Source organism: Protobothrops mucrosquamatus, unplaced genomic scaffold, assembly GCF_001527695.2.
Source record: "Protobothrops mucrosquamatus isolate PMUCROS unplaced genomic scaffold, P.Mucros_1.0 scaffold891, whole genome shotgun sequence".
In the NCBI taxonomy this organism is placed as follows: Eukaryota; Metazoa; Chordata; class Lepidosauria; order Squamata; family Viperidae; genus Protobothrops; species Protobothrops mucrosquamatus.
Window position 1 is genome coordinate 84566 of NW_015387145.1, and position 18788 is coordinate 103353.

At 38.0% G+C, this 18788-nt stretch overlaps 1 protein-coding gene across 1 annotated transcript in view; it reads left to right on the top strand.

Annotated features, from left to right (window-relative positions):
- The first annotated feature begins 1087 nt into the window (after nucleotides 1-1087).
- The window catches only part of SLC1A2 (solute carrier family 1 member 2), a 41561-nt gene continuing 23860 nt past the window's right edge, over nucleotides 1088-18788 (top strand). The window contains exons 1-6 of the mRNA XM_015819302.1: nucleotides 1088-1223; nucleotides 4800-4952; nucleotides 6967-7217; nucleotides 11415-11577; nucleotides 14044-14170; nucleotides 16252-16485. Coding sequence (XP_015674788.1) covers nucleotides 1094-1223; nucleotides 4800-4952; nucleotides 6967-7217; nucleotides 11415-11577; nucleotides 14044-14170; nucleotides 16252-16485 — 1058 coding nt within the window. The 5' untranslated portion in view covers nucleotides 1088-1093. The remainder of the gene's footprint in view (nucleotides 1224-4799; nucleotides 4953-6966; nucleotides 7218-11414; nucleotides 11578-14043; nucleotides 14171-16251; nucleotides 16486-18788) is intronic.

The following is an 18788-nucleotide window of genomic DNA, read 5'->3' on the forward strand; positions in this document are numbered from 1 at the left end:
TCAAGCTAAGAGGAGAGAGAGAAAAAAGAAAGGAGGCTACTGATCAGATTGTCAAGGAAACGAGTAAACCGTTACTTTAAAGCCAGCCTCTGGATCCCTCGTGCAGGAAGATTTTCCTTCAGTCTGATGGCTAAATTAAAATTGCTAAGAAGGTGGAAAAACCGAGAAAGAGCACCATTGTGGACTGCACCAGTCTTTTCATTTTTCTCTGTTAATTGTTTTAAACTTTCCTCACCAATGTTAAGCAAGTGCATATTCATGCCTGCAAAAATCTGATAACAAGCAGAGGTTTGACATTTATTTCTCTGGGGTATTTTAATTTGGATTCCAGCATTAATCAGAGTGTTGGACTCAAGACTTGATATGGCTTTTTATGACTCTTAAGAATCTATCTTTTCAACTGGCATTTCCAGTCATGTGTCAAGTCAGCATTTAATTTCATCTCCATTATATTCTCCTCTAATGTCTTCATTTCCTTTTCCTTTTATTCCGCTGATTTTTTGTTTTAGACAACAATGTTGTAAATGTGCGAGTAGGACTAAACTGTATAGAATCTAGTCATGCTAGGCACATTGTCTATTATTATCACTACATCCCATTAAAAGGAATGCAGTGGCTCACAAGGTTAGGACACTGGGCTGACAATTCGCAGGCTCATGTTTGAGACCCAGTTGCTGCCGCAGGATGGGGTGAGCTCCCGTCACATGCTCTAGCTCCTGCTGACCCAGCAATTCAATTGTGGGTAACCGTGAATAGATAGATTGGTACCACTTTGGTGGACAAGTTAATGGGGACATGAAAGGAGCCCCCAACCGGGTGGCCCCTGGGAAATGGTGATGTCACTGTTCAATCCTTTCAACCCGGTAGTTCTTCGGTGCTCCTGATGTGAATATAGTACTATATCCATTACAACATCCCTATTATTCTTGAAAGAGGGGACCTCTGACTGTAATTTCAGACCTTTCCAGTAGTAGTAAAATCACCTATTGTAAAACACGGTAAATGAACTTCTTCCATTTTTTTCTTAGTAGAACATCTTGCAGGTTTTCACATTGAAATATCTTAATTTTATTTTTCTTCTAGTGCCAACAATATGCCAAAGCAGGTAGAAGTACGAATGCATGAAAGCCATATGAGTCCAGTGGAACATCAACCGAAGAACCTCTGTGTACGACTCTGTCTTTCACTCAGAAAAAATCTGCTCCTTTCACTTACTGTATTTGGTAAGTCAACCTGAGAAATAATGTATTGGTCTAATTAATTAATGGATTAATATGCCATGTTCTGATATCCCAAGATACCACCCTATCTGATCTACACTTCTGCTTTCTCCCCTTTTTTTCGCTATGCTTAGAACTCTACCCAAAACACTTGTGATGCCTCTCTCGTGTTGAACACCATCTTTCCCATGACTCCTTTGACACACCCTTAGTTTGCTTGTATATTGTTACTAAGCCTAAGAACATATATTTTAGATTCAGTTAGCTTCCCTATTTTACTTCTACTTCCCTTTTTCTCTTTGTCAGCTATTCAAAGTAGACCAGACTAGGAAACTAAAGTCATGCAGACCAATGCTACTCTTATTATAAAGTTATTGTAATATAATCTTACAAAACAGAATGCATTGCAATTCCAGTCCTATTTACTGTAGTTAACCAAAGATTAACTACAGTACTATTAATATTGTTCATTTCCATCATATTTGTAAGTGGTTGCTATCTGAGGCGCTTGCTAATGAGGAGCACCTGTATATAGATAAGAGAAAGATGATTGCAATAAGAGCATACATCTGTTCCAAAGGTATGATAATAAGTGATTCAAAATATAAAACAGCCTTATATAAATCATACTGTAAACCATCAAATTTCATGAAGTTGCCAAGAACCATAATTTAGTTACTTACTTTATTTGTTTATTCAATTTATATACAGCTCACTCAGTGCATGATTCAGGATCAAATCACAACAATAAATTCCACTAAACCACATAATAGAAAATTAGAAAAGTATAGAAACAGAAACATATAAATACGCACCATGTTAGTGGAGTGTGCTTGCTTTTTCCCAGACATGTCAAATGCTTTCTAAACATCAAGGACTTATTGGTTAATTTTGAAAAGGTAGAGTAGAGGTCTGAATGGGGATTACAGCTGGACACAAACTACTTTTTAAAATTCTTCAGCAAATTTGGGTTTGGAACAATTGGGTGCATGACACTTCTTCAGGGGAGGGAAAATTCTACACAGTACTTTCTGAAACACAGATCTCACAATCAGAAGTGAGAGTAGCACATTATATTGGGAAAAAAGATCAATGGAAATAACTTCTTCGTGATCTTTTTGAAATTTATTTAAAGCATGAAATCCATAGGAGTTTGATAGCACCTTTTCAGATGAGGCTATTTTACTAAAGGACATAAACAAAAAGGAGTCCCTGCGGATTTTACTCCGCTAGTTGCTGCTGACTATAGGGGGCGGTACTCATCTCTGTTTCAAGACTATTGAGCCATCACTGTCCAAAGACATTTCTGCAGTCATGTGGCCAGCATGATGCCATGGAATGCTGTTAGCTTCCCACTGAAGTGGTACCTATTTATCTACTCATATTTGCATGCTTTTGAATTGCTAGGTTGGCAGGAGCTGAGGCAAAGATGAGAGCTCACCCCATCCTGTGATGCTCAGGTCTCAAACCTGGGCTGCCAGTTTTCCAGTCGATAAGCTCAGCCTCTTAACTGCTGAGTTACCATGACCCCTATTAAAGGACATAACAATTCATAAATTGTAGCTGCTTAAAGCTTAAGTCCTTTAATAATATGTGTTCGTCTGAAAAGATGCTGCCAGATTCTTTTGGATTTTTGGCTACCATAGATTAACATGGCTCTCCTACCACAGTGTCTGCAATTTCAAGCATATAAGTAGCAGAGATACTGAAGAATGTTGCAGGGATAATAATCCTACAATGTTTATTACATTACTTGCCTACATTGTAACAAGTACATCAGCCTTGAAAATAATTTCTCCAAAAAGTTCTCCTTTTTTGAGAAAATTTCTAAAGCAAATACTCTTTCTTCCAACTGAATCAGAATTGCCAGGGTAAAAAAAAAAATGCAGGAGAAATTCACTTTCTGCTATTAATTTAAATATCTTGTCTTCTGGTCATTATTTCAAACAAGCTTATAATCTAGCTTTCCCCGCTGAGTGCCTTCCAGATGTGTTAGGACCACAACTCCCAGAATTTCCTGTTGACTATGAATTCCAGCTGTTATTATCCTCAAACCTCTGGAAAGTAACCTATTCGAGAACTATCCAAAGTGCAACAATCTATGTTCAATAGCTTCTGTTAGAATAAAATATCTGTCGATTCATAAGGGGAAAAAAGCAATGCATTTAATTTATTAGCACTGTGAAGGAAAAGAAAAGAAGAAAAGTGAGACGAGGAAGTGGGGATTCATGTTCTTCGTATTTCCTGCCAGAAGGCTGATGGTTTTTAGCTTTCTCTTTTGCCGTGCACTCTCGGAGACTAGACCAAGTGATACAGTGATCTACTTTTCTCAGTTGCCTTCTGGGTATAGCAACTTCCAAATATGGAATAGTTTTGACATTTTAGTGTCGTTCCTTGGCTTCCTGCCCAGAGTTAACTAAAAAAAATAAAATTACAGTACTGTGAGAGGAAGAGCCAAATCTGTAGCCTTCACAAAGCCTTTCTTTATTCACTTCGGCCTGAATGGATAGCTGTGCTGTTTGTTGAAAAAGCTATGCAAATACTTTTAATGTCTCCCTGCTATTAAAGATTTTGGAAACTGAGTTTATTTTTACATGGGCATTTGGCTCTGATTGACTGTTGCAAGATGATTGAAAGCCTTTCCCAGGTTGATCTTCAACAAGTACGTTCAATAACAATAAAGCACAGAACATCCTTCAATAGTTTTATTGCAGCAGTTGCTGCAATAAAGGAAGAAGGATTGCAGGTGCAATATTTTTCCCCGAAGTTTGTTTTCAGAATGTTTTACTCTTTTTAAATATAACTAATTGTGACAGCCAAATGAGAGGGGTCTAAAGGTCACCCCATTTTTTTTCCTTTTCCACAAAAAGACAGTTAATACAGATTGGCATTTAACTATTAATGGGAAATAATGTGTGTGTGTGTGTGTGTGTGTGTGTGTGTGTGTGTGTGAGAGAGAGAGAGAGAGAGAGAGAGAGAGATTTGACCAATTAGCACTGCCTTTCCTGTGGGTAGGTGGGAACCTGGGAAAGTCAAGGGAAATCATAAAAACAATTAAAAAACAAAAATTAGAATATTTCGGACATGTGATGTGACACCCAGAAAAATACGGCATACTCCATTTAATCCTCCAGGGAAAGATTGAAGGCAAATGAGGTCCAGGCAGAAGAAGAACATCGTGGCTTCAAAATCTAAGGGACTGGTTTGGATAAAACTCAGTAGCACTCTTTCATGCGGCTGCTGATAAAAACAGGATCGCCAACAGGATCGCCAACGTCCGATAACGGATATGGCACAAGAAAAAGAAGAAGGCGTCCCAAGCTCTTTGAGCAGCAGTATTCAACTCATTCCCCTCCCCAAAACAGAGAAGTAGATTGTGCAATATATAAGTTTTTGTATCATCAGTAAGGCCCCAACCTTATTTACCAAAATTGAGAACTGTTGACTGGTTATGGTATCCTTATCTTCCTTGTTGGAAAACTGCAAGATAATTCCACAAAATGGGTAAAGACTCATATAATTATTCAGATTATTTTCTTCTAAACCTTCCTTCCTATTATTTCTTTCGGTACATTCAAGGTGTCATTATGGGAGCATTATGTGGAATGCTCCTTCGCATGGCAGCTCCTATTAATCCTGATGTCGTCATGTTGATAGCCTTCCCTGGAGATATTTTGATGCGGATGTTGAAAATGTTGATCCTCCCTTTAATTATCTCAAGTTTAATCACAGGTGAGATTATGAACGATTGGAATTTTATGTCCTGTGATAAATAAAGGCCTGTAGGATAATGCTGATAGCTCTTTGGAATTTAATAATTTTTCTCCATAATTCAGTACTTGCATATCTTTGATATTGGAATCAGTACTTTATACTTATGTTTATAAAAACGAATGATACTTTATTTCTCATGACCTGTACTATGTAGAATGCTGAGACAGTGAATGGCAATTCATTAATAAGAATTAGGATGTTAGTTATTAATTTTTAATACCATTGAGTGATATTGTTTCCTCACTATTCCTTTCTCTGATGTTCTTCTCTCTGTTCAAACACAGAGATTCCTTTTGAGTTCAATTATTGATGACTCTAATGACATAGAATTAAAGTGAAATTGCCTCTACTAATCTGAGATTACCAGAAGGTATCATGACCTTAGGAGGACTACAATATCTAGGCCACAAACATCTATCTGGATGACCACTGGATAGGAGCAAAGAGTTTGCAGTTTCTATGTCTCCTTGCTGACATCTAGTGATCTTCTGAATATTTGCAATGCATATATGGTAGGTCTACTTCAGGGCTGCGATCAAACAAAGCACCTCAAAAAAGATATCACATTGAACAAAAAGAACTTGTGTGAATCAATGTTTCAGGTTTATATAAATAAAAAATATAAGTCCACAAACCTATAGGCATTTATTTAGAAGTATTTCTCACTAAATACATTGAGTCTGATTTCTGATGAATATACACAGGTTTCTTATAAACCATGGAGGATGAATTAATCAGTGGAATGACTTGCCTCCAGAAGTTGTGGGTGCTCCAACACTAGAGGTTTTTAAGAAGAGATTGGACAACCATTTGTCTGAAATTGTATAGGGTTTCCAGCCTGAGCAGGAGGTTGGATTAGAAGACCTCCAAGGTCCCTTCCAGTTCTGTTATTATGTTACTTTGATTATAATTTAACTGATCGATCTATATACTCATCAATATACATCAATCATTTAAGATACCTTAGAGATTTGCAGTATCTAAAATTAATTATTGTACATATTTATCCATGATAATTTTCTAGAGCAGGGCTTTTCAACCTTTTCACCCATTGTACCACTTTTAGGATATGGCAACATCCGAGTACCACCAGTCGCCTAGCAAGGTGTCAAAAACTTGATGACCCTCCCCAAAAAAGAAAAAAGTGATGAAGTACAGGTAGTCCTTGACTTACAACAGTTTGCTTAGTGACTGTTCGAAGTTACAATGGCATTGAAAAAAGTTCCCCACAAGCCACAGCCGAGCAAGACACCTGCCTGCCCACCCGGTGGCGCTCTTCCTCCTGTCCGAGGTTTTCATTGTTGTGAGCATTTCTGTTGAGGATTGGCAGTGGAGGTGGTTTTTACTCCCCCCGTCTGCTGGGTGGTTGCAGCAGGTTTTGGTCACTTCACATGACCCTGGGACACTGTGACCGTCATAAATATGAATCAGTTGCCAAGCAGCTGAATGTAAATCAGAAGACCCTGCAACATTCCAGCTGATCGGCGCTTCTTCTGGGCTCAGCAGACGCACCAGGATCAGTGACGAGCTCCAGCTGGTGCTTCCACTGAGCCCTGACAGCCCTGCAGCTCCAGCCATCTCTCGCTCAGGCTTGTGCGGTGCTGCCACCGGTTCAGCTCATTCCCCTCCCCCACTACCAGTTTTCTGGGATGGTCGCATACCACCTGCCAGGTGCCAATGTACCACAGGTGGTATCCGTACCACTGGTTGAAAAGCCTTGTTCTAGAGAAACACTTTTATATGACTTTCTGTATCAAAATCAAAATAAAGACAATACATATATATACTGTAATATTATAATTGCCTGTAAAGTATACAGACTGGTGAAAATGGCCAAAATGCAACAGCAAGAGGGTATACTTATTTGCACAATGCTAATCAGAAGAAGCACTCTTAGTCATTATTTAGGTTCTCAATAATCAGGAAGATACCATTTGTGTCTGAATTCTTGCCAATTCAATTCTTTTTACAGGGCTGTCTGGACTGGATGCTAAGGCCAGTGGTCGATTAGGGACGAGAGCTATGGTATATTATATGTCCACAACAATCATTGCTGCTATCCTGGGAGTGATCTTGGTGTTAGCCATTCATCCTGGCAATCCAAAACTCAAGAAGCAGCTGGGAGAAGGAAAGAAGAATGATGAAGTATCCAGTCTTGATGCCTTCTTGGATCTTATTCGAAACTTGTTCCCTGAAAATCTTGTGCAAGCATGTTTTCAACAGGTAAAAACCTGCGTGTTTCATACACGAATATGCATGACAACTGTGAAAATAACCTTAAATGAGATAAGATAAACAGAATCATCACTGCACATGCCACTTGATTTTACCAATTTGATACCTTTATACTTAAAACATACCTAAATGATAACTGACAGAGTTTCTGTTTGTATCTTTATTGGATAAGTTGCTCAGTCTGCAAAAAATCAATAAATGTATGACTACATTTCTGGTGAAAGCCATCCAATTTCCTCTAGATACTAATTTGTTTTATTTCTTTGGGACCTTAGAAATCTGGATCTTGTTACTGTCAGAACTATAACTAGAGCTCACTAAAAAAAATAGAGAAACATTTTCAATGAATGCCAAATATTTAGTTCATTCAAAGATTCAATAGACATAAACGCATTTGCCTAAATACAGCCAAACCTGCTTAACTTTAATATGCTATATATTTGATTTCATAAGAATTTTTTTTCCTGTTTTTAATCAGGGATACCTTGTGGTTTTTTGAACAATAATATTTATAAAATCTGAAAGGCTAGGCTATTCATTTCAGTATTCTGAAACTGTTAACAAGGTCAAGGTCATTAGTGTTGCTGCAAAAAGTAAATGGGGAAATAGTAAAGAGCCAAGTGACTGATACCTGAAGACTGAATAGTCTTTGGTTTAACGTATCTACCCAAATAAGGCCTGAAATATTTTTGGATGAGAAGGATGGTGAGATTTCTCTATTGTTGCTTACTCTGCTCATACTTAGACTTGGGTGGCTTTTTCCTGAGAAAAGTACAATAGTATGACTTTCCAAAGTATATATGAACTGCCTTTTTATTATCTATACTTTGTGCCATACTCACCAGGAGATGCCCTTCAGCTCTTTCCTCCCACTCCTATCCTGTTAATTTGTGTAGCAGTTACATGGATTATTTTATAATGAAATGGACAAGGCCTGTTGCCAAACTTTTTTCAGTTGTCCCTGAAGGCATCAGTTAAGGCAGGGGTTCCCTGGTCCATGGACTAGCACGGCATTCCATAAACCAGTCTGTGCAAACAAGCAAAGCTCCATCCATCACAATGCAGGCAGTATGCGAAACCATGTCCCCTCTCGTCAACGGAAAAACCTTTTTCCACAGAACTGGTCCCTGGTGCCCAAAAAGTTGGGGGCCTCTGACTTAAAGAATTAAAACAGTATGTTATCTGACTTGTAGCTCTAAGCTATACTTTCTGCCTAGAGCAGGGGTGTCAAACTCGCAACGTCATGTGACGTGTCATGACGTATCACAACTTTTTTTCCATTGCCGGCAATCGGGTGGGCACGGTTTCTCCATGCTGCAACCGGCCCATGGGCCGGCAGTTTGATATACCCCTGGCCTAGAGGGTAGGGAAGGGGCAGAACTATCAAGACACACAAATTCCGACAAGGATGCCAAAGTCAAGATGACAACTGCAACAAGCAATCAAAACTCTGTCTGGTATTTATGCGTGTCCACATATAAAAAAATATTTTTTTCCTTTCAGTACATTATATTTCATTGGATGCTGAAAAAAATGGGGCTAATAGGCTGAGCGTGGGGCTAATAGGCTGAGCGGGAAATTAAACATCAACTATGCAAGTTTCTTTTTGAAGTTTTGAGTGATTCTAATATTAAGGAGCATGATTTTCATATTCACAGAATTGTGCAGAAAAGAAGTATAGGAAAAGGGGAGAAGTGGTATCCATTTAAAATGCTATATTATTCTTCCAAACAATTCATTTCAACTCTTTCATTGCTTCACTATTTTTCAGATTCTTATTGATATTTTAACCCACTAGCACACCAGCTTTGATTAATGGATCTGTATTCACATAATAAATTCTCCAAGCATCAAACAATTAAAATTAAAGCAATAAATGAATTACATAAACACTTAACAGTAAGAGTTACAGTAATACAGAAAACAAAACAAATCCTACCAAAAAGGAATATGAGTCAATCCAAGAGAAGACACCACATATAAGGAACAAAAAGTATTTTACAAAGGAGACAAAAGTTTGATTTGCATGACATAAGATAAATGTTTTAAAACTGTAGAGGAAAAGAAACTGGTAACAGAAAGAAAGTTAATTAAATTTTTGAGAAAATACAGCATTGAGTAACTACATGACAAAGAAGGTTCACTTTTGCTCTTTTAAATGCTGTAGAAGATTTGGAATGAGGGAGCATATGGAGAAGCAAAGATCAATTCAAGGCACAAATAACCACATGTGTGAGTGTCCTTCATTATAGTTGTGTATTTCCCTAGGTGCCATTTAGATATACCGGTAGGTCATTCTACCACCACCCCTCCTTTGCATTTTTAACCAGATCTGCTTGTGGTTTATAAATATTTTTGGATCCAGACTTTAGTTATCCTCATTGAATGTTGTCCATAATCAAAATCTGTGATAGTTTATTCCAATGCCCAGCCAGATTATAAGTGCAGTTCCTCATTTCTTTACTGAAAATGTAGCCTTATTTGTTGTTTTCAGGGGAGCAAATAATGAGGAAATAATATTGTAGAAACACTGTTGCAGTCTATCCCCATTTAGCTCCAGAATTTTAATTATTTAAATATTACAGAAGCAAAATCATTTGCAGTGAACATCATATGAAATATGCTTTTGTTTACCTCTTTTCTGATACATTTTAAATAGGCTGGACACATGCTGCTCCTTGACCTATTTCTTATTTGTGAAGGTGTAATCTAGTTATGGTATCTGCAGATAACAACGCCTGTCTGGCCCTGGAAGGTGGCTTGGGATATTGGATGGGACACCTTCAAAGAATATCAAAGTTGTAGGCCAGAGTGCGGAATTGAAAGTCAATCTAAAAAAAAGACAGCTGTTATCAGGAATATAGTTATTGCCAAGCTAAGTCCAAGAATGTGGTGGAATAATTCAGCCAGTGCTTTATTTGTTTACACCCAACAGTCAGAATCTAAGCCCTTAATACCCCCAGCATATAGATATAGCCTAGAAGATATTAGGGAATGGCTAGCTTTACTGTTTTCCTCTGTGTTCTATCCACCTCTGGGCTGGGCTACCTCTTGTCTCCTCCCCTTTCTGAGATGTGCACCCTCCTTTCTGGGAAAGTGCCATTTCACTCTAGCCCATCACACCAACTCCTCCTCTGTAGGCACCATCTCTCACTGTTATGCCCATGTAGTCATAAGGGGGTCAGTCAAGAGGCTGCTTTTTCACTTTCTGCTTCACCATACCTGTAGTTTTAACGATACTTAAAGAAAAACTTCAATAACATAACAGAAGGAGAATCAGTGTCGTAGTTTTCAGAAGTCCTCAAATGGCATTTTTGTTCTTATTCATAAAGTTTGCAAAAATAACTGCCATCTTATCATCATGAATTATATAAACAGTATCGAGTGACTTTTGGAGTTTCTTGAAAAGTAATGAAAAGTAAACATAGAGATACCCTTGCTTTATTTATTTATCGTATTTGTATACCTGCCCATCTCACAGGAAAATGATCCTTGGGTACACAACTCTAAATTTAAAAAACCCAATACATACATAAAAGCAATTACAATTATAAACTAACTATAAATATATATATATATATATATAAGATAGGAGAGGGTGATATTTACCACAGTAAGCGAGCCATAGCAAAATCTCCCTGATCCCTTGGGACTCCGAGGCCTGATAACATAGCCAGGTCTTGAGAGAGTTGCAGAATGTTGAGAGATAGGGCTAATCTCACTTCTGGGATTCCACATGTCGGGCATTGGGGCAGAGAAGGCTCACCTCCTAGGACCTGCAAGATATAACATACTAATTCAGTTAAAGGGACTAAGTTCTCCAGTGTCTATAAACTGAATATTGTCCTACAACATTTCAAGGAGTACCAGCTAGAATTTGGGATATAAAATGTGTAGTGAATGAAAACAGTGCATTCATTACTGACATTTTAGCCTTCACTCACTCTAAAATAATCAGGAGAGCAAGAGAAAAGAACTGCTACACAATAGTTCTATTCTGTCTTTGTGCTTCTGGTATAAAGAGTAGACTTGTGAAGATCTTCTATCCGGTGAAAGTTTTTCTATACAATGAAGAACCTAGATCCATGAATATATTTTAAGAGTAAGCACTGGTATGAAGTTTGAAAAACAGTACCTAAAAGGCAATTTCCAATTGCATTTTCATTCTGCATTTTATTCTTTCAGATTCAAACAGTTACCAAAAAAGTGCTCATGCCGCAAGAAGTGGAAGAACCATCTAATGTTACAGAATCTATCTTTACCATCATGAATGAAACAGAAGTTACTCCAGAGTCTCAACTTATTGTTAAGAAGGGCCTTGAATTTAAGGATGGAATGAATGTCTTAGGTATTCTCTCTGTCTTCAGACACCTATTAAATTTATTTCATAAATATTGTTCAGGCACAACTACAGACAAAAAAAGGAATTGCTGCTGAGAAGCAACAGTATTGGATAATAGCAGACAGTTATCAGCTGTGCTATTAAAGGGGGGGAGTTGCAGCGGAAACACCCAAAGTCCTTCTGAACTGGACAAATCACACGTATCAATTAACAAGAAGCATTTGAATCAAAACTACACTTAATATGCTATTTTTTTAGAAGTGTAACATATATATTCTAATGTATTTATTAAAGGTCAGGTATTGTGAAATCCTGCCAAGGAGAACCTGAATAGGATAAATCTTATCTTTGGTCTCCAATCATTTTTTGTAATAAGCAATCTAAGAGACAAAGCTGATGTTTTTAAGAAGGCTGAATCTACTGATTGGAGGATTAGGTCACTGACATCAGAAATGGAACTTTATCCCACTTGACAAAATTAGCTAGTTTCCATTTAAGGAATTTCACTTGTTCTCAGGCACACCTAAATAGATTAGACTTATTTTCAAGCTTTGATCCTCCTAACATCTTATCAGAGGCCAAGAAAGTTCTTTCTGAGACATTTTTTCTGCAAACCTCTGAAACCAAGACTCAGTTCAGTTATATCGGAATGAATATTAAGCAAGTAACTTAAAGTAGAATGTCTTTGCACTATCTGTATTCCCAAATCTGTTGTAGAAATTTCCCCTTTTTCTGAAGTATATTTAGGAATGCAGGGAGAGAAGTGGGAGGACTGAATCAGTTCCATCATTAATTTTTGTATTGTTTAGGAATTTGTAGACAGCTTGGTATCATTTCAAAATAATTAGTTTCACAGATATTTTCTTGTAGCCCTGCTCCAAATCCTTATAAGCTTCTGCATCAGATTCACAAGGATGTTAATGAGATGAGAAACTAAACTAATCCTTGACTAAGAGCCACAGAGCAAAGCTATTCCTTCAGCTTCATAATCTGAGAATGCATGGCCAATTAGGACTGGATTTCTTCAAAATAATATCTCAAATCCTACATCACCCAAATCTCCCATAACCAAGGTCAGAAGTATAGGATGTCATTAAGTGGTTAAGAAAAATCAACAGAGGTGCACAATGATAATTGAATTATATGCTATGTATTTTATTTTGGGGGAGTGATTAAGGCATCAAGCTGTAAATGCAGACTGTGAGCTCTAATCCCACCTTGTGCAGTTTTCTTGGCAAGGTTTTTCAGAAGTGGGTGCTATTGCCTCCTTGCTAGTGCTGGCAGAAACTGACTGGCCCAAGCTGGCTTCAGGCCAAGGTGGGATGTATGTGTGTGTGTGTGTGTGTGTGTATGTGTATATACACACACACATATACACACTATGCATCAGAATTTATCTAAGGATAGTCAAGGAATGCTTTGAGATGGAGTGCTCTTATCACTATCTATTAAAAGACATTTCTGTCTTTTTAAACAGATTATTAACAATAACAAATCTTATTACTGTGTTTCCCCGAAAGTAAGACCTACCCTGAAAATGTGCCCTAGCTTGATTTTTGGGGGTGGGCCTAATATAAGCTCTACCCAAAAAATAAACCCTGGTTTTGGGCTGAGGCACATACCTAAAAATCAAGCTGGGGTGGGGGTGTGGAGCTGCCCCATGCGCCCCTTATCCAATTACCTTGCAGCCAGGCCTCTCCTTGCTGGCCCACTTCTGCAGTGTCCCCAGCCTGCATTTTGCAGTCAGAGGCCTTTCCGGAAGGCCACTGCAGCCAAGAACTACGGATTCAATCCATAGCTCAGTTCTACAAGGCCTCTGTGGCCTTGTAGTGGCCTTCCGGAAAGGCCTAACTGCAAAATGCAGGCCCGTGCGCCATTCTCAGTTGCAGAATGAAGCTGCTCCTCCATCCTCAGAAGAAGTGGGCCGGCTGGGGGGGGGCTGTCGGTGCCGGAGGTGAGTGGAAAAGATACCACCACCACCCGAAAATAAGACCTGTCTCCTCTTTTGGAGGCAAAATAAATAAATAAGACTGGGTCTTATTTTCAGGGAAACATGGTAACAGATGTCTAAGAAAAAAAAAGACAAATTTATTTTGACAGACATAAAGGAATATTCCAGATGGAATAACAAAGGCTGGATTCTTTACAAAATTCTGCAATGTGAAGATTCATTTAAAAAAAAATACATTTATCTAGAATAGAGCAAGGAAATAATAACAGTTGCTGGAATCCATATGAGCTTCCATGCGATGAAATGATAATGCAAAATCGAAAGAAATCCTACTTGTTTGAGCTATGCCTATCTTGTTTTTGTCCCCAACTCTTCTCTCTAATTGTGCCCCCTCTACAAAATCACAGATTTTTTTAAATGGTAAATTGAGGTTGAAGAATACAGAAAATTCCCCTTCAGAAAAATTCACAATTTTAAGAAAAGTTTCATAAAAGAGTCTGACGGTAATATTCTTTCAACAGGCCTCATTGGGTTTTTCATTGCTTTTGGTATTGCAATGGGCAAGATGGGAGAACAAGCCAAGATGATGGTGGATTTCTTCAATATCTTGAATGAGATCGTAATGAAGTTAGTAATTATGATCATGTGGTAAGTTAAAGTCATCATCTATTAGATACTCCAAACCCTGTTCTACCTTTGAAATCATTTGGAATTTGATCAGTAATAATACAGAGAACTTTGTTGAGCCAAGCCAAAAGTACATATAATCCAGGAGTCTGGATTACAAATATGTCCAGGAATTTCTCAAGCCGGATATGATGATGATGATAACATCTTCCATTCATGCCTTCTAGCTAATGATGATGAAATAATGTTGCCTTTGATTTTGGAGGTCATATAGACCCAGATACTGTAAGCCTGTCCTTTGCCAAAATGTTTGCACTGATGTATTTTATTACATTGGATTGAAACGACAGTCTTTGTGTGTGTGTGTTTGTGCGCGTGCGCACGCTTTCCAGTTTTGTTTCCAGTTTCATAGTACAAAGTGCTCAGAGGAAAACACAGAGGAATTATCATGGTTTCTTTTTACAATAAGTAAGCAGACAGAAGTTTGTGCAAGTGTGGATTGGGTTCATTAAAAGGTGAACATGGGCTATCGAGAATATTTCTGACTGCTACATCATGCCACACTATATAACATTTTAGCTCATTAAAGAATCCTAGTAGACTATCATTTCATTCTTCATAGCTTCCTTGCTTCTTGAAGATGATTAGCAGCATCTTGGAAGATGATTAGTAGTTGTGAGCCTGGTTTTTAATTTGGAAAAAAAAATCAGTCTACTGTTCATTTAAAATCTATCCAATTTGACTTGGCTCCAGTTCAAAGAAAGATTCAGGAAATCATGTGCAGTACCTCTTACTGAGGAGCATGGAAAACTCACATCTGGTAGCTACTGTGCTATAGCACCTCCTTTTCCTCCTCAGAACGAAGGAGTAGATTCAAGGATTTTGTAGCTAGATTTTATTACATTCATTTGCATTTGAACTAAGTTAGATTACATAATAGTGTCTACTTATGGCAGCCTTTTGAAGCACTGAATTGTACAGAATGTCTGTGATCGTTGTTTTTCAGCTCTAATCACTTTGGAGGCCCTTCTTCATCTTTGGGGAGCTATAGAACTGGTCCATAGCAGTTGATTTATGTCTTGGTCCAGCAAAATGTAATACTTAATTTACTGTGTGATGCTCTAGTTTTTCCTGTACCAGAACTGGATCTTTGCGTCACAGTTATTCTCACATACTGTTTAGAATCCATTCTAAGCTGCTAATAGTGATTCCACAGCTTCTAGTGTCATGGGGATTTTACTCATGAATCTTGTTTATTTATATAGGCAAAATGTTTATTGTATGGAGATAAAGATATTTGTTTTCAGATCTAAAAGATACTTTCTGTCTAATTATTAATAACTGTTCTTTGAGGAAATGTTCCATATTTACCAGCACTTCAATGATTTATGAAACTCTCATAGACTCCATAAAAACATAAAACAACGTTGAACATTTAGTAAGGATTCTTTGAAACCAGATTGTAAGGATTATCCTCAGTGAATATTTCAGGAAAGAGACTATCTGGTACTTTTGGAAACAGTGCTTAAAACAACATGATTGAGAGGCTTATAGATTCCTGGTTGATTACTAGGATTCTTTATTGAAGGATCAGATGTAAATCCATAGTTTCAGTTTAGTTCATAGTAAAATAGTGAGGATGTGACATGTAAGGCCATTCGTGAAATTCCAGTTTCCAGGAGCTGTAATAAAAGCATTAGTCTTTAAATAACACAATATTTTATTGCCATCAAAAACTACCATGGCTATTCTTCTATAATTTGTTATAAAGATCTGATTGAATATTTCCCTACTAATACTAGTAGAAGAATGCAAGTGGGCAAGGAGCAAGCGAAAAATAGCAAAAGAATGTGTAAACAGATAAGTAGACTGAAAATGTTGAGTTTAATTTTCTCATTAGCAGCATTATATTAGGCAAAATTATACAGACTTTATCTTTAGCAAACATATAAACAATAGTGAAGTAGAATGTGTAAGTTCAAGATTTCTGAAAGTGAAATAAAATTCTAATTGTAAGAGGGAATTTTTCTATTTTTAGTGCACTTGATTGTTACCAGATGGATATCTAATTCTATTCCATACTTTTTATTTATTTCTTTTAGGTATTCTCCATTGGGCATTGCCTGCCTCATTTGTGGAAAAATCATTGCAATCAAGGATTTGGAAGTAGTTGCTCGACAGCTTGGCATGTACATGGTAACCGTGATTGTAGGTCTTCTCATCCATGGAGGGATTTTTTTGCCTCTGTTGTATTTTGTAATTACAAGAAAAAATCCCTTCTCATTTTTTGCTGGAATCTTTCAAGCATGGATCACTGCTCTAGGCACAGCTTCAAGGTATTTAATAGAAAATTATGATATTTGCTTGAGATGTGTCTCCTTTCGCAGGACTACCTTTTAAACAAAATGGGTGGGAAATTCAATATCATAATAAAGAATTGCGTCCTGAAACATTTTTATCCAAGGCGATTGCCTGCCAACTGCAAGATTGTAGACTGAGACTATCAGAAGGCTTTGTTAGTGTAAAAAGTGCCCCAAAAGTAGAAAGTCAAAGAATTTCACCACCAAAACTGGGTTCAGTCTGATTTATATTGATGAAAGAGATTGGGCTGGACCCGTTGTAGTTGACATCTAGCTTGCTCTGAAGACTCTACTTTTTCTTTGAGCTGATGGGGACTGGATTTATTTATTTATTTATTTATTTATTATTTACATTTATATCCCGCCCTTCTCCTTGCGGACTCAGGGCGGCTGACAATTGGATAAAATACTAACATGTCATACATACCATACCTAATTAAAATTTGATTAAAACGAAATATTTAAATATGTCAAATTTAAAAGTAATTAAACCCCCTTTAAAATCCCTTAGGCCAGTCCCGCTAGCTGGAACAACCACGTCTTGAGGGCGCGGCGGAAGGAAGGGAGATCAGGGATCACCCTGATCTCTGGGGGCAGTTCGTTCCAGAGGGTGGGAGCTCCCACAGAGAAGGCCCTCCCCCTTGGGGTCGCCAGCCGGCACTGTCTGGCTGACGGCACCCTGAGGAGACCCACTCTGTGAGAGCGTACAGGTCGGTGGGGGGTAGTCTATGGCAGGAGGCGGTCTCGAAGGTAACCAGGTCCGATTGTCACTTTTACATAGTTAGGTTTTATTTTTAAGTGTCCCTAGTCCACTGACTGGGTGATACAAAAACTGTGCAAACAAACAAATAAACATATAAATGCACACGCATACATATATACATGCAGAATAATGACAACGGGGTCAGCAACATCAAAGTATTGCAGAACACATTTATGCGTATCAGTTCAAAAACATAAAACAGCCAATCATCTTTGCAAGTTTCTCCTTTGGGCCGAATGTTGTATTAACTTGTAGCGTGCCTAGAGAGTGGCATATGGGGACAAAATTAGAAATGCAGAAATAAAATAAACTATTTTATGACTCATGATACAGTCTCCATGGAATCATATTACAGTGTGTCTGTAATATGTGAGCTACTAGTTTATACTGGGTCCAGAAAATAATACTTAGCCCCTACCTTTATTCTTGGTCTATTCTTTCTGTTCTGTCCTGTCCTGTCCTTCCCTGTCCTGTCTGACTAATTGTAGTCTATTCTAATTGTAGTCTATTCTAATCTGTTCTGACTTGTCTAATGAAGACAGGGACTGGGGGTTACATGCCTTCCAATATTTGAGGGACTGTCACAGAGAAGAGGGGACTGCAAAGCACCTGAGAGAAGGATAAGAAGTAACGGATGGACACTTATCAAAGAGAGATCCAATTGAGGAGAAATTTCCTGTCAGTGAGAACAATAAATCAGTAGAATGGCTTGTTTCCAGAGATTATAAGTGCTCCTTCACTGGAGCTTTTTAAGAAGAGATTGGATGGCCATTTGTCTGGAATGGTTCGTTCTGCTTGAGCAGCAGGTTGGATTAGAAGACCTCTAAGGTCCTTCCCAACTCTATTATTCTTTGTACTACCTTTCCCCTTACACTGAGTTCTATTTTCTATTCTGTCTCATATGTAATTACTTAGGTAGCTACAATTAGAGATAGGAAATATGACCGTTTTGGTTTCTCAGAGTTCTTCACTTCTGCAAATCTGCCAGGTTTGGTTCATCAGACTGGAAAATATTTTTCAGAAGATGGACAGTTAAGTGCACATTTCTTCAAAATGTAATCAAAACACATCAATGTTATTTTCAAGTTCTTTTATGTGTGACAAACACGCATGAATGTAGACAGATGCTTTCCCTAATTTTTAAAATAACCTGCATGCACCAATTTAAAAGCTATGAATATTGAATTAGAACTATGTTTTGGTTCATCTGTTGTCCTAAACAAAATTTGTCCAATTGAGTGTTTCCACCTTCTCTAGCTACATCATTGGAAAATACTATTATCATCAAAGCAAAGTATTTCTTTTAGGTAGTGGAGGGTGTTAAGTCCGGAGAATAATGGCGCTTGAGACGAAGCATTTCTAACAAGTCTTTATTCTCTGCTTCCATTCTACGAACAACCCGAGCAGAGGCACGCAGGCCTCTATTTATACCTTCTGATCCCCGGGCAAGTTCAACCAATCATGAGGCGGTCTTTTCCCGCCTTGCGCATGCGCACAAGGCCGGCGCCACTCAGTC